General features: G+C 34.5%; 2 protein-coding genes across 2 annotated transcripts; one reads left to right on the forward strand and one right to left on the reverse strand.

Annotated features, from left to right (window-relative positions):
* Positions 1–2,818: 2,818 nt before the first annotated feature.
* On the forward strand, positions 2,819–4,658 carry LOC121252093 (ethylene-responsive transcription factor RAP2-4). Its single transcript, XM_041151579.1, has one exon. It carries the CDS (start codon positions 3,293–3,295, stop codon positions 4,346–4,348), a length of 1,056 nt encoding a protein of 351 aa, XP_041007513.1. The 5' UTR covers positions 2,819–3,292; the 3' UTR covers positions 4,349–4,658.
* A 3,958-nt stretch (positions 4,659–8,616) lies between these two features.
* LOC121252590 (protein DJ-1 homolog D-like) lies at positions 8,617–9,889 on the reverse strand. Its single transcript, XM_041152304.1, has 3 exons — positions 9,668–9,889; positions 9,361–9,365; positions 8,617–8,943 (listed from the first exon to the last, which is right to left on the reverse strand). The coding sequence occupies exons 1-3, from the start codon at positions 9,884–9,886 to the stop codon at positions 8,892–8,894; spliced, it is 276 nt and encodes a 91-aa protein (XP_041008238.1). The 5' UTR covers positions 9,887–9,889; the 3' UTR covers positions 8,617–8,891.
* Positions 9,890–15,669: the final 5,780 nt, after the last annotated feature.

Consider the following 15,669-nt stretch of genomic DNA (forward strand, 5'->3'; position numbering starts at 1 on the left):
ACTAAGAAAAAAAAAAAAAAAACACAAAACAAAAATCAATCAGTTATCGGTTCAAAGCATTATTCTTTCCAATCATTCCAATCATTGTTCTGAAAATTTTATGGGTAGTGATGGGTTATTACCCCTTTTATTTATTTTTTTTAACCTCCTTAATTATTAATAAAAAATTAAAAAAATATATAATTTTATTAATAGTTACTTTCTTAATCACTAAATAAAATAAAAATTTAAAAAAAAAATAATAAATAAGCAGTAAGAAGATAATAATCTTTATTATTTTTCAAATTTTATAGGGATTACCTCGTCCACTATTCTTGTATTTTTTTAATTAAAAAAATAATTTTCAGTGCTATTTGAGATAAATTCGGTGGAATCTTGGGGGGATGGTTGTCAGTCCTGTCCTGTGGAATTTGGATCCGAGATTTCTTGGACGGTCCATTTTGTTGACGTTTATAATTAGGGTAGTTATAGATTTACTATTCTATTACTATCTATCTATTATTTAAGTGTATTTTAAGATTTTTTTTATTTTTTATTATTTTTTTAAGTATTTTTTAACATCCTTAATCATTAAAAAAAATTAAAAAATATATATAATTTTATTAATACTCACTTCCTTAATTATTAAGTAAAATTAAAAATTAAAAAAAAATCAAATACAAAAAGAGTAATAGATAGGTAGTAAGTAGTAAGGTAGTAACCCTATCATTATTCTATACTTAATAGTTAATAAATTTTTTTTAATAAATTTATTATTTATTATTTTTATTTAAAATGTTTAAAGGGATTTAAAAAAATATTTAAAAAATATATATATAATTTACATTATCGGTACAACGTAGGAATCACCTTTCTACATGATCCTAACATTGTCCTATATAAAAGGTTTAAGAAACTCACAATTTTATTTTTTCTTTTATTTTTTGTTTTGCAATGTGAGATGAATATTGCATCCACGAAACTATTGGAAATCACAAGACATTTGATCATATTTTCCTTTAACGTATCTTCGCATTAACGAATGAGTTATTCTACTTTCAAATGTGTAAATAATATCATTCATGTCATTTAGAATAATAAGATTTGAATTGTAAGAATCAAATTTTAAAATTTATATTTCAAAACAAATTATGTCATATAAGCATTTTATTAAGTGTACTCTATATACCGGCTTGATAATATAATTTTTTTTAGGCCTCGTTTAATTATGCAGTTCATATGAAATGAAATGAGATATTTTGAATAGTAATGAGATTTTTGTGTTAAGATGAGATGAGATAATTTATAAAAAAATATGTGTTTGGATAGAGAGATAAAATAAAATATTTTGTAAAAAAAATATGTTTAGATAGTAAGATGAGATGAGATGATTTTAATATGAACGCATTTCTTTGTTAAACGAAATTATTCTAATTAGGACCTATTTAATATACTATATTTTATAAAATTTGAAATATAATTTTCTAATTATATATTACAATAAAATAAAAAATTCTAATAGATAATAATATATATTAAAAATGTGGTAGTTAGTATTACTATAGTGGTAAAAGTTTAGAACGGTACTGTAGAGGTAGATGAAACTTTGTAACAAATCATCTGTAGTGGTACTATATCGTTACTATAGTGTTACTGTGGCGATGGTTGAAAAATCATAGATGAGATAAAATTTTGTATTTTATCGTTTGGATAGGCAGGTGAAATATGAAGTACAGCTCAGATGAGATAGTTTATATCTCATCTAGACATCCAAACCGGACCTAATAATTATTTAAGAATTTATTTTAAAAGAGTATTGTTACTCATAATCCATACACACCACACTTATTTTTTTGTTCTTTCTAGACTAATTGAGTTCTTCTACTCATCATCCACACACTACACATTTGGTAAGAGAAAAAATTAAAAATTAAAAACTAAAAAATTATTTATGGTGTGTGGATGATTAGTAAAATTTTTCATTTTAAAATAGTTCAACATGATAATACTGCACTATTAAAAAGTTAAATATTTTTAAGTTGTAAATTTGTAAGTTTTTTTATTCAAAAATTCTATGTGCAGTCACTTTTACGTATTTTTTTGTGCACTCCACTAATATAATTGGCTACGTCACTCTTTTTTTAATATAAAATAACTATTTTGATTAATTATATTAGTAAAATACGAAAAAAATATACAAAAATGATTGAACGTATGAAAATTCTTTTCTATTTGATTTAAGTTTTATTTTCCTTTCACATATCTTATTTTCGAGTCTATTCTACAATAAAAAAAAAAACCTCTTCATTAGAAGTAAATTATTTTTAAATTGTTAAATTCTTATTTGATTTGAATTTTTTAAAAAACTGTTAGAAAAACGTCATCTCTTTAGACTACTCACATTAATTATAACAATAATGATAAGATTATTACCTTATTACTACTAATTTATTACTCTTTTTATATTTAATTTTTTTAAATTTTTTATTTTATTTAATGATTAAGAAGTATTAATAAAATTATATATTTTTTTAATTTTTTTTAATGATTAAAGATGTTAAAAAAATAATAAAAACATAAAAAATCTTGAAATATATTTGGGTAGTAAATAGGGTAGTAATAAGATAATAAGCCAATCACTACCCTTGTATAAAACGGTAAAATGAAAACTAAATAAGGCAAATAAGATGTCAACACGTTTCACCATTCGGCTACTGACACCTGCCAGCCACAAGAGTTTCTTTGAAGTTTGACGAGGAAAAGAATCAGAGGTTTTAGAGAGAGAGAGAGAGAGAGAGAGAGAGAGAGTCCTGGGCTCGAGGCTATATAAGCAGAGAGTGGTGACTCCATAAACGCATAGAATGTAAAAGTGAGGCCACAAAACAGAGTGTTTGAGAGCGATTCTCTTCTTCCTTTTGCTGCCTAATACAATTGCGTTAAATAATCTCCCTTCCCTCTCTTATATCCCACTTCTCTGAATCCCTTTCTGTCATCGTCTGTTCTTTCAAGCTGTTTTTTCTTTTGGGGTTTTGTTTTCTTGGATTTTGAGTGTAAGTAAAACTATCTGTGAAAACAAAAAATCAGACCCAGAAGGGTATTTTTGAAAGCCAGGTGATTCAGAATAGAGATCCAGGTTTGTCTTGCATTTTCCTTTGATAAAAAACTGTAGCTTTCCTCCAATTAACTTAACAGGGTTTGTTTTTCTGTCCCTCCGTTTTGTTTTGGAGAGAATCAGGTTGATTTTCTAGAGACTCGGATTTTCTTATATTTTTAGTGGAGTGATTTTCCTCTAGTTTGATTTTCTTGAGAAGAGATGGCAGCAGCTATAGATATTTACAGTAGCAGCTCAACACCAAATTTCTCAGAACCTTTAGGAGAAGAGCTGATGAAAGCACTTCTACCTTTTATGAACAGTGCTTCAGCAAGCTCTTCCTTAACCACTTCCTCTTCTTCTTGTTCTCCACCCTGTCCCTCTACTTTTCTTTCTCCGCCTTCTTCTTCTTTCACATCTTATCCCTCTTCTTCTTTCTCTACCATCTCTCCTTCTCAAGGGTTCTCGAGCCATAACCAACTGGGTCTTGAGCGAGCAAGCTCAATAGGGCTCAACCACCTCTCCCCCTCCCAGATTCTTGAAATCCAAGCCCAAATTCAACACCAACAGCAACAACGACAACAACAAATCGCTGCTATGGCTTCAACTTTACTCCAAAACCAGAGGCTGAGCCAATGGCAGAACCAAAATCCACACGCCCACGACTTCCTCAGCCCTAAAGCTATACCTATGAAGCGTGTTGGCACCCCTCAAAAGCCCGCAAAACTCTACCGAGGAGTAAGACAGAGACATTGGGGCAAATGGGTCGCCGAGATCAGACTCCCCAAGAACCGAACCCGCCTCTGGCTCGGCACCTTCGATACAGCCGAGGAGGCTGCTTTGGCATACGATAAGGCCGCCTATAAACTCCGGGGAGAGTTTTCCAGGCTCAATTTCCCTCATCTCAAGCACCAAGGAGCTCATATCTCAGGAGAATTCGGTGACTACAAGCCGCTCCATTCCTCAGTAGACGCCAAGTTACAAGCAATTTGCCAGAGCTTGGCGTCTTCGCAAAAAAAGGGGAAAATGGAGGAGCCCTATTTTGTTCCTGACGTAAAGCCAGCCATTTCAGCTCCTTTGGGTGCAAATTCGGAGGAATGTAAGCTTGATAATTGGTCACTATCGCCGGCTTTGTCGGATGAATCATCGTCCTTGATGGGATCTTCTTCACCAGAGTCCGATATCACATTCCTAGATTTCTCAGACACGCAGGATGAGACAGAGAATTTCTCTCTGGAGAAGTTTCCGTCAGTGGAGATTGACTGGGCAGCTATTTAAGTCCTATCCAAAATTAAACTCTTTCTAAGTTTATAATGGGTATCTGTTTCTCTTTGTAATCCTAGGTTTAGGTCGGCGTCTCATGGTGCTTCTGCAATGAAATTTTTACTGTTGCAGAGGTATTGTTCAGTTTAACTAGGAGTCGGTACTTAATTAAGTATTTTCAGGTGTCTCCTTGGTCCTGCTGGTATTTTTTTCCCAGTTATGGTCACGAGGAATACCAAGTTTATGTCTTGGTTGTAATATCTAGTTGGGGTGTAATTAAGTTTGTCTTGTAATATTTTTATAACATAAAGATCTAGTTTTTGTATTTTGTGAAAATTGTGGTTAGCATGTGATTTATCAATTTTTTTTTTTATAAATTTCTGGTCACAATTTTTGTGCACAATATTGCATCTTATCTTTATTTTTAAGAAATATTAAAAGTTGAATAAAATATTGTTAAAATATTATTTTTTAATAATAATAATAATATTATTTTGTAATTTAAAAAAATTAAATTATTTATTATATTTTATATAAAAATTTAAAAAATTATAATAATTAAATAAAATGAGAAGCAATGCTTTTTATACCCACATCAAACCCAGCGAGAATCCATTGGTTGGTGGATTTTAATTTTTATCAATGCGATCTTAACACATTGGCACACAGGCTTCAACTCATTTGTGGTTTTGCTTCAACTGTAATTATGAGAATAGATTTGAAGCTTACAAAGTAGTCAAAATTAAGTCGATGGAAAGTTGGGGAATAAATATTTTCAAATTTTATTAATAAATTCAATAATTCAATTTTAGAAAAGGATGCCAACAGCTTGATGACATATGATCCCATTTTACAAATGAAAAATTTGGGTTTGAAACCCTCCACACGTATAAAAAAAAAAAAAAAAAAAAATATATATATATATATATATATATATATATATATATAGAAAAAAGATAAAACACATCGCATAGATTTTACAGTATATGATGCTCGGCCATCTTGACTTTGGAGCATGCGAGCATGAAAACAAGAATCAATATGATTACAAAGATCACAATTAATCATTCAGATTCTAGATTCGATGAAGTGGGTCTCATTTCAAATTTGATGTACTGTAGAATCCCACAATGCGATCAATAGCGTCAAATATGTCAAGTCCTTGCTGTATTCTTTGCCTTTTATATCAAACTTTAATCTAGGAGAGATGTGTAAAATGCTAACAAATCAAGTATCTATTAAATCACAAGCGAATAACCCGTGGAGGATGGCCAAGTTGCTTAGCCAAGTTGCCCAACTTTCCAATACATCAATCCAACTAATTCACGAAAAGTATGCATGTCATCCACATGAAACCAGTGCCATGCAGCCATCCATATATGCCAGATCTTTTATTTTTTTTACTCGGATGAGTCGATGACTTGGAATAAAGCCATTATTGGCCTTGTTTCTTGCACCAGCTTCGTCGAGAACATCAAGAGGCCAGGCACACTGTATCAGTAAGAAAAAACCGATGGAAGAATCGAGTATCATCTATCACTTTATTTAGAAGGCTCTGTAATCTTCTTATCTTCATGCAGTCGTAAATGACAGATAGGGATAGAAAAACCGGTTGGGAGCACTTCAAAGCTGGCACATAAACAATTAATGCAGGCAATCTTATCCTCTGGGGCTGGAGATAAAAAGGAGTTGGGCCTCTTTATCTTCTGGACGAGAAAAAAAAGGACAAGGAATTTGGAGGCCATGCACACCCACACACAAAAAAAGAAAAAAAAAACAAATAAATCGATTCGATGTTCTTGTTCTTTCTTCTCGGCATCATGTGAAGAAGCGTTCACACTGGCCAAGCAAGTGGTGGGAGTGAGAAAGAGACTGGAAAAAGCCTCTCTAGCAGGGGCCTGCATCAAGAATCCTTCCAAGCATCACCACGCTGATCTTTAACCTTTCTTTCATTCTTTCTTTTACTGATGTCACCACTTGTTAGATATGCATATATATGATATAAGATTCTCACTTTGAATCGTCACTTTAGCTCTAGTTTTGTCTAAAGCATCCCATATCAGGCCAAAAGTGGTGTGAATGAGATGGAAAACTTGCACCCTAAAGTTATTCGAGGATTCCTTTAAGGGTGGAGAAAGGTCATGACCCAAGTTGCTCATTCTACTTTCCAGGCCTTAATGATGTGGCTTTGGGGGTTGATGGAGGTTAAGAATAATTTCATTTCCTTGAACCTAAAACTAATAGATACCTAATTGGTTCCTAGGCCTATGAGAGAGAGAGAGAGAGAGAGAGAGAGAGAGAGAGAGAGAGAGAGAGGGTGGCATGCATATTACCACAAACAAAGAGAGGATGATGACCACATAGAGGAAAATGATTGATTATATGTAGGTTTCATGTTCAGTATGAGTAGGGAACTTGATTATTTTGGTTAAGTGAAGGATTGGTTGTGGGCAACATGTGACGCACACGCAATTGTTAAAAGGAGTTGAGGCATTGAACCAACTACCTTGTTTTGTCTTTACTTATATAGTAGTACTTAAATTAATCATGGGGATGATCAAGGAATTCAAACAGCTAATAGAGATAACTCGATTGCTACTACTGGCTTTCCAACTGATCATATTGTAGGCCATCTAGCTAACTAGAGAGAGAGAGAGAGAGAGAGAGAGAGAGAGAGAGAGAGAGAGAGAGAGAGAAGGAAGAGCAAAGAACATTTTTGAGTACAGTGAATAGGATTGATTTGTTCACATGAATTTCGGTGAGTTAGTATTAATTCTGTAGGCCTATTAATTCCATGAATAGAATCATAGTAAAAATTCCGATGTTTTGGTTCACCAAACAATGGCGAACTTTTTCCAAGATTGTAAAATCAACTGCAAACAGCATGGCGGATGCAATCGAGACAATCATCAGTGTGACAATATCATCACGTGGATTGAGTAAAGTGATGTTTATCTTCAAAAATCTTGAAAGTTAGTCCAAATGAAAATATTATATTTAGGTATGGGATATATGGTACTTTCATTTAATCACAACATGTCATACTATTCAAGTTTCGTAGAATAAATAAATTTTTAATTGTTTGACATATGTGATCTGATGAGAGTATCACATATCCGTATTATACATACCAACTTTAACACTTCAAAAAACGTCTAAGATATTGGAGTTCCTCAAACTCAAAGGGACTACCAAGTAAAAAGTACATATATATCCCCAATTAGAAAGTAAAGGAATTCAGTTAAGGATGCAGTTTGTTTTAATTACTGATCCCTACGGTGGTCAGCTGTATAAACATTCCAAGTGGTGGTTTTACACATCCCAATTGGTGACCACCATTGGCAGTCACACTGGTTTCAAATAAATTTAAAAAATAAATTTTAAAATTTGAATCTTACAAATTAAATATTACCATTTAAGTAATGTTGATGATATGCTCTACACACTGGTTTGAGAATAAAATAACTATATTTTTCACACCAGGCCAACTTATAAATATAATTTTTCAAAAATAGAACCAAGTTGTGATACATGATGTCAAGCATGGGAATTCAGAATTGTGGAGTTGAGCTTATTGATGGATATAATAGTCTTTGCAGTTCAAACTTCAAAGTGATGTCAAGTTGCAACATTTTTAGAAGAAAATAAACATATGATAGGCCTAAGCTCAACCTTATTAGAATGACGTCTACTATGCAAATGTAGGGCTAAAGCCTATATGCTCTTGCCCATTCCTTGCTCATCAAACCAATAAGTACGACAATTTTACTGAAGCCCATATCATGCATCAATATTCATCATCTCATGTTGGGCTTATTCTAATTATCAGTGAAGATTGTATTATAATAAGAGACAACTCTCCACCCTTAATTGGTTTGAAACTCTCACACTTGATTCAAGTTTTTTAGTCCTAAAGTCCATATCCCTAGCTAGCTAGGGGTGTTCATCTGGGTTCCAATCCGGGAATCCGGGTATACCCGGACCGGAACCCGGGTTCCAAACCCGGGCCGAAACCTGGATCATGTTGATCCGGGTCAGACCCAGGCCGAAACCCGGGTGGATCCGGGTTTTTGAAACCCGGAAATCCGGGTTCCGGGTTGTACCCAGTTTTTTTTTTTTTTTTTTTAACAAAAACCTATATCATTCAGTTTCTTTCAAGATGCATTTTTTTTTTATTTATTCTAAGAGCCTATATTCTATTGTAAATTTTTCAAGAAAAAATGTTCATATTCTTTTATATATAAAACTAATTACCTTTATAACTAAATGCATCTAAAAAAACATAATGCAACCACTACATATTTCATTATTTAGTATTTATACATTACATTACAAAACACAAATTACAATATATAAAATTACATATCAAAAGTGGATTACATAGAGCCACCAATACATAATATGTCTGCTTCATGCAATCAATGCATTCCTCCACAATTGAGTTTAGTTTCTGATGAATTTCCTGTCTCAGAACAGCCATTGTTGGTCCAAGTTTATCAGCAAGATGTATTCAACAGAAAGGTAAAAACTGCAACTGTGGCATTAGTTGAATCTGAGACTACATAACCATTCCTTCATTGAGCTTCACGGCAGGGTATGCAGTACATTTTCTTTCGTGGCACGGTAAAGACAACATACAGACAGATAGCACTAAGACATAATGGTAATTTATGCAGCAACAAAGAAAATGATGCATTTTAAATCTCCCTGCAAACAGAAAATGGTCAAATTTCTCTCTTATTGTCACTGCCAAACTAGAGGAATCCTCCCTAGGCCACATGTTTCTAAATCCAGGAGGATGCTAACCCAAGTCTATCTAAATGAACGGGATAGCGAACTGAAACCAGCCCAGAAAGAGTACCTCGTCTCAACAGATAAATATTTTTTTTACAAGGATCTCAACGGATAAAGATTCTGTCTTTCTTTATATTATTCAGTCTACAAGCATAATTAAAATGTTTCCTACAAAATGAAAAAAAAAAAAAATGAAACAATAGAAATGTAATATCGATCTCCACATTGCCAACCTTCCCTCTTTTACCACCTAAGAGTTAGAAGAAATATGTTTACTCTATCATATTAACTGATGTCGAAGAGCTTGTCCAGCATTTCCTATCTATGCTACCAATTTAATAAATGTGAGACAAGAATGAACACTAATTGTTCTACAATCCACAATGTTTATGGTTACATGGATACTACATGAATTGATATAAGATTTCTTGTGACGAATAAATAATATGCACTCCCAATTATCAAGTAGTCGATATGTATATAATGGAAGTATCATAATTGGGCTTCTAAAGGATAATGCCAATCCATCAAGAAGACTACCTTTAGAAAGTTTGCAGCAGCTAAAATCTGCTGACCATGGCAGATGGATGCAACTGGCTTCTTGGTCTCCATGAAGTCCTTCACCAAGGCAATGACCGAATCATCCAAAGCTAAATATGCAGGAGCTCGACCTCCAGGGATAACAAGAGCATCATACTTTGAGGCATCATAAAAGAGTTCCGATAGCAAAATAACAAAAAACCCCATGTTTAGTAGCATATACTTTATACCCATGTTTAACAAAAAAAAAAAAAAAAAAAAAAATCCAGATCTATCAAAGATTCTTCAATTCAAACATTTTCATCAGAACAGACCCAAATCAACAAAGTGATAAAACGAGAAAACCCTAAAAGAACTGTTGCAGAGAAAGCAAGCCAAGACAGTACTACTTGTTGCTCTGAGGGTGAGTTGTTTTCCCCTTTTCATTTTCTGTACCACACTCCATTCTGGGTCGTTATTCATTTTCTACATAATTGTTACCCAAATCATAGAGAACAAACCTTGGGGTCGAGAGGATGACGGCGAGTCGGCGACGACGAGTCGGCTACGACGATGAGGTCACGAGGATGACGGGATTTCTTCGATCGGCACTGAGAGAAGACCTTCGAGCCCCGAAAGAAATAGGAAGAAGAAGACGGAATCACCGAAAGAGACCTTCGATTCACTCTCTTCAATGAGACACGGAGCTTTGCTCGGCAGAGACACTACGGTTTCAATGTGAGCGACGAGACAGAAAGGAGGGGGGGGAGAGGGCATGGAGACGGATGTGAGATAGAGAGAGATGGATGAGAGTTTGGGAGAGTCAGAGATGAGGGCTGAAGCGGGTAGACACAAGGGTTACGTCTCTTGGAATTTATATAAACCCGGGGTGGTACCGGGTGTTTTTATGGAACCTGGGTTTTATACCCGGGTCTGGACCTGATGAAACCGGTTATTAGAATGCGGGTTTCGGCCTAGATCAAATCAGGGTCGAAAACCGTAACCGGAACCCGGACCGGGCCAGAAAAAAATTCGACCCAGATGAACAGTCTTATGGCTAGCTAGTTCATGACAAGTGCACTTAATGGCTTTCTGTCCTTCGGGGATGATCTTCTAAATGCCCCATATTTTGGGGTTCAAAATGACCCAAACTCTAATCGCAAACTAGTTATTTTTCAGGCTTCAACACATTGCAAAAGAGATTAATCGTTCAAAGACATCAATAACAAGCATAGGGGGTAACAATTTAAAAAGGCATTGAACATTGCATGCAGCACTCTTCATCCAGGCTAGTTTTTTTTTTTTTTTTGGACCGGTCCAAAACCCGGATAATCTTCCGGCTCGGAATAAACTCGGGCTGGTACCCGTATAGCAAAATCCGGGTACACCTGGGCTAGGTACTGAGCTTAACCTGAAACCTGAATTTTTCGCTGTCCGATCAATTTAAGATTTTCATTTTGGATCCGATCGCAACCTAGAATTTCAAAAGACAGGCCTTGATAGCGTCTATTTTCTTTACCGCAGCTCGGTACGCGTATTCATGTGTTCGAAATGCTTGTAACTTTTTAACTATTTCGTTGTAAATTTGAAACTTGGAGTACTGGAGTTTCTTTCTTTCTTCTTTTTTATTGTCTTTTTGAAACCGGATTTCATCTAATTATAGATTCCGTGTATTTGAGTACCGTTCTTGCGTCATGATTTTCATGTTCTACTTTGAATTCGAATTTTCCCCTCCTTGTGAGTACCGTTCGTTCTTATCACTGGCTTCAAAAGAGTTCATTCTCCTTAGCCGTTTTGATTTTTATTTGGATTAGAAATTTAATAGTTATATTTCGAATTCGTGATTTAATAGTTATATTTGGATTAGAAATTTAAATATTGTATTTCTTTTTCTTAGATGCATTTAGGTAATTAGTTGTTTCTAACTTTAGTTATTTTTTACATAAAATTTAGTTTTCCATTTTGATATATTTTTATTATTAGGGACAATGCATGTTCAACATACTTCCTGAAAACATGTATTTTATAAAATTAAACAAATAGAGTTTGAATGCTACATCAATATTTATTTCATGAAAAAAAGTTCATAACATGTAGGCTTTTATGTTAAAAAAAAAATTTGGGTTCAACTCGGAATCTGAATTTTTAAAACCCGGATTCATCCGGGTTTCGGCCCAGGTTTGACCCGGCTAACCCGGTCCGGGTATACCCGGGTTCCTGGGCCGGAACTCGGATTAACAGTCTTAATTGCATGTTTTTTTTTGGGTATTTTCTTATCTTTTGTTTTTTGGTTTTTCTTCTGTGTAGTGCTAATCTATATGGTTTGGAACAACATCAAGTACTTCTTGTACTGAGGCCATTGAACATTGCATTCATCTCTTGTTTTTTCTTTTAGATTAGCAGGCATGCATATCGTGAAAACCTTATTTCAACAACCTGCGGTTCGTCGTACGTTGTCTTTGTGGCCATTTTTCACACTGTTAACTAAGGCCCTATATCTTCTTTTCATCATACACATTTTGACTCAAATGATTTTGTACCAATTCTTTTCCCTTCTTCTCACTTTCATTTGGCAGCAAAAGAAACTAAAAACTACTTCGATCAATGTTCAAACTGATGGAAATAAAATATCAAAACACAATATGCACTCCACTTCTTAAGCTGATAAAAATATTGTTTTAATTGTATTGTCTTTTTGCTTGTTCCTTGACCAAACACTTTGACAGTTAGTTTTGTTTTGTTTTCAGTTTTATAGCGTGCGCTAACTTCCTATAATACACGCATCGATCCCTGCAACAATATTGGCTGACGAAAACTTAATTTTTTTTTATTAGGTTTTATATGCGGCATGTTTTCTTTCTAAGCTTTTCCGACCTTGATTGTCATAAATATTAATTATAAACCTACTGTTGGGAATTTTGTGAGGAGCATGGTTATGTTTGTGGTGGTCCGATTTGAGCCTGGTTATGCAGAATTATGTTTTTGGTGACTTTGGTAAGGTGTATTTGGCAATTGGAGAAGTGCTGGATGTCGTGAGAATGAGAGATGTGTGCATTATACTTCCGAACAGAACTGTGTGGACTTTACAAAAAGTAAGACATGTTCCCAAACTAAAGAAAAACTTGATCTCTGTGGGACAACTTGATGATGACAGTCATTCGATAGTTTTCTCGGGTGGTACATGGAAGGTTACAAAATGAGTGATGGTCTTGGCTCATGGTTAGGAAACCGATACTCTGTATATCACATCATGATCAAGTGATATGATTGCTATCACTGAAGCTGAGAATAATGCAAAGCTATGGCATCGCAGGCTTGCTCATATGAGTTAGATAGGGATGAAGATACTTCTGTCAAAGAGAAAGCTACTAGAACTGAAGTTAGTTGATCTGGATATATGTGAGAGTTGCATTCTGGGGTAGCAGAAAATGATCAGTTTCTTGAAGGGTGACAGAGGTCAAGAAAGTTGGAACTTGTACACACGGACTTGTGGGGGCCTTCCCCAGTTTCATCTGTTGGAGGTTATCGATACTACTTCACCTTTATCGATGACTGTAGTAGAAAAGTATATGTCTATTTCCTGAAAAATAAATATGATGTATTTGAAACATTCCAGAAATGAAAAGCGATGCCTGAGATTGCCTAGTTTGTTTTCGTAGATGAGATGAGATGAGATGAGTTGAGATTAAAGTTGAAAGTTGAATAAAATATTGTTAGAATATATTTTTTTAATATTATTTTTGTTTTGAAATTTGAAAATTTGAATTGTTTATTTTATATTGTGTGAGAATTTGAAAAAGTTGTAATGATTAGATGAGATGAGATGAGTTAAGAAATGTTATGAAAACAAACCAGGTAAAACAGATTTGAAATTGAAATGCTTGAGGTCTGATAATTGTGGAGAGTACATTGATGGAGGGTTCAAGGAGTATTGTGCAGCGTATGGTATAAGAATGGAGAAGACTATTCCCAGGACCCCATAACAAAATGGTGTAACTGAGTGTATGACCAGAACTATCAATGAGCGAGCTAGGAGCATGGGGTTGAATGCTGGGTTACCACCGACATTCTGGGTAGATATAGTTAACTGTGCAATTTATCTGATCAACCATGGGTTATCAGTTCTGTTAGAGTGTAGATTACCTTATGAGGTTTGGAGTGGAAAGGAAGTGAAATTTTCTCACTTAAAAGTCTTTGGTTGTGTTTCCTACATTTATATTGATTTTGATGCTTGTAGCAAGCTTGATGCCAAATCAAGAAAGGGTTTCTTTATCGCCTATAAGGTTGAGTTGTTTGGCTACCGCTTGATAATCAGAATCGGAAAATCATTAAGAGTAGGAGAAGGTGATTCTTAATAAGAAATGTACAAGGATAAGTCAAGAGTAGTAGTAGATATCGCTCCTCATGAGTGAGAGTTTGTAAGCTTGGATGAACTTTCTAAGATAACAGTGCAGAGTAGAAGTATGAGTAACAAGGAGGGTGAGTCTAGTGCACCAATTACTATTGTTCTGCAATTAGATCCAGAGTTGTTTACACCTACAGTTGTTGTTTGTAGGTCTTCTAGGACTACCTGACATCCATGGTGGTTTTCACCCATCTTGAATTACATTCTACTGATTGATGGCGATAAGTCACAAAATGATGAAACCTTGTAAGATGAGAACTCAAGTAAGTGGGAGTTAGCAATGAAAGATGAGATAGAATCTCTGTTAGGGAATCAAACATGGAAGCTAACTAAACTTCCAACAGGGAAGAAGACTTTGCACAAAAAGTGGGTGTACTGGTTAAAGACTGAGCATGATGGCAACAAGAGGTATAAAGCTGGACTTCTTGCGAAAGGGCTTCAACAGAAGAAATGTATTAACTACTCTAAAGTTTTCTCTCAAGTTGTGAAAATCATAACAATCAGGTTAGTACTAGGAATGTGGCTATAGAGAATTTACATCTTGAGCAGTTATATGTGAAAACAACATTTCTTTCCAATAATTTAGAAGAAAACATCTATATGTATCAACGAGAGGGGTTCATAGTACAAAGAAAAGCTTATATGGCCTTAAACAGGATCAAAGGCAATGGTACTAAAAGTTTGACAACTTCGTGTAAATTTCAGGGTACACTAGATGCCAATCAGACCATTGTTGTTATGATAGGTATTTTGACAACTCATATATCATTCTATTGTTGTATGTGAATGATATGCTTATTGTAGGATCCGATATTGAAGAGATCAACAATTTGAAGAAACAATTGTCAAAATAGTTTGCAATGAAGGGTTTGGGAGTTGCAAAGTAAATCCTTGACATGAGAATTATCAGAGAGAGAGTCAAAGGTACATTGAGACTTTCACAGGCAGAGTATTTTAAAAGAGTTCTCAGTAGATTCAATATGGACAAAGTCAAACCAGTGGTACACCTTTGGGGAGTCATTTAAGACTTGACAGGGATCAGTCATCAAAGATATAGAAGAAGTATGATTATATGAGTAAAGTACCCTATGCCTAAGCGATTGGTTCTCATGTATGATATGGTCTGTACGAGACTAGACATTGCCCATGTAGTGTGAGTTGTGAATAGGTACATGAGTAATCAAGGAAAGCAGCATTGGGAGCCAGTAAAGTGGATTTTGAGGTACCTAAGTGTTTCTTTAAATTCATCTCTTTGCTTTACTAGAATTGTTCTGAAATTGCAAGGTTATGTTAATGCTGATCTAGCTAGTGATACTGATAGCAAGAAGACTACTACAAATTTTGTATAGACTTTGGGTGGTACTACTGTGTCTTGAGGTTCAAACTTACAATAGACTGTTACTCTGTCTATCATAGAAGCTGAGTATGTTGTTGAATTTGAAACCTCCAATGAGATGATTTGGTTATAGAGTTTCTTGGAGGAGTTGGGTAAAAAGAATGAGAATGGTACTCTCTACAGTGACAGTTGAAGTGCCATATTCCAGGTTAAGAATCCAGCATTTCATTCCAGATCCAAACATATTCAGATAAGATATCATTTTATTCAATCTCTTTTTGA

This window comes from Juglans microcarpa x Juglans regia, chromosome 2S (assembly GCF_004785595.1).
Source record: "Juglans microcarpa x Juglans regia isolate MS1-56 chromosome 2S, Jm3101_v1.0, whole genome shotgun sequence".
NCBI lineage: Eukaryota > Viridiplantae > Streptophyta > Magnoliopsida > Fagales > Juglandaceae > Juglans > Juglans microcarpa x Juglans regia.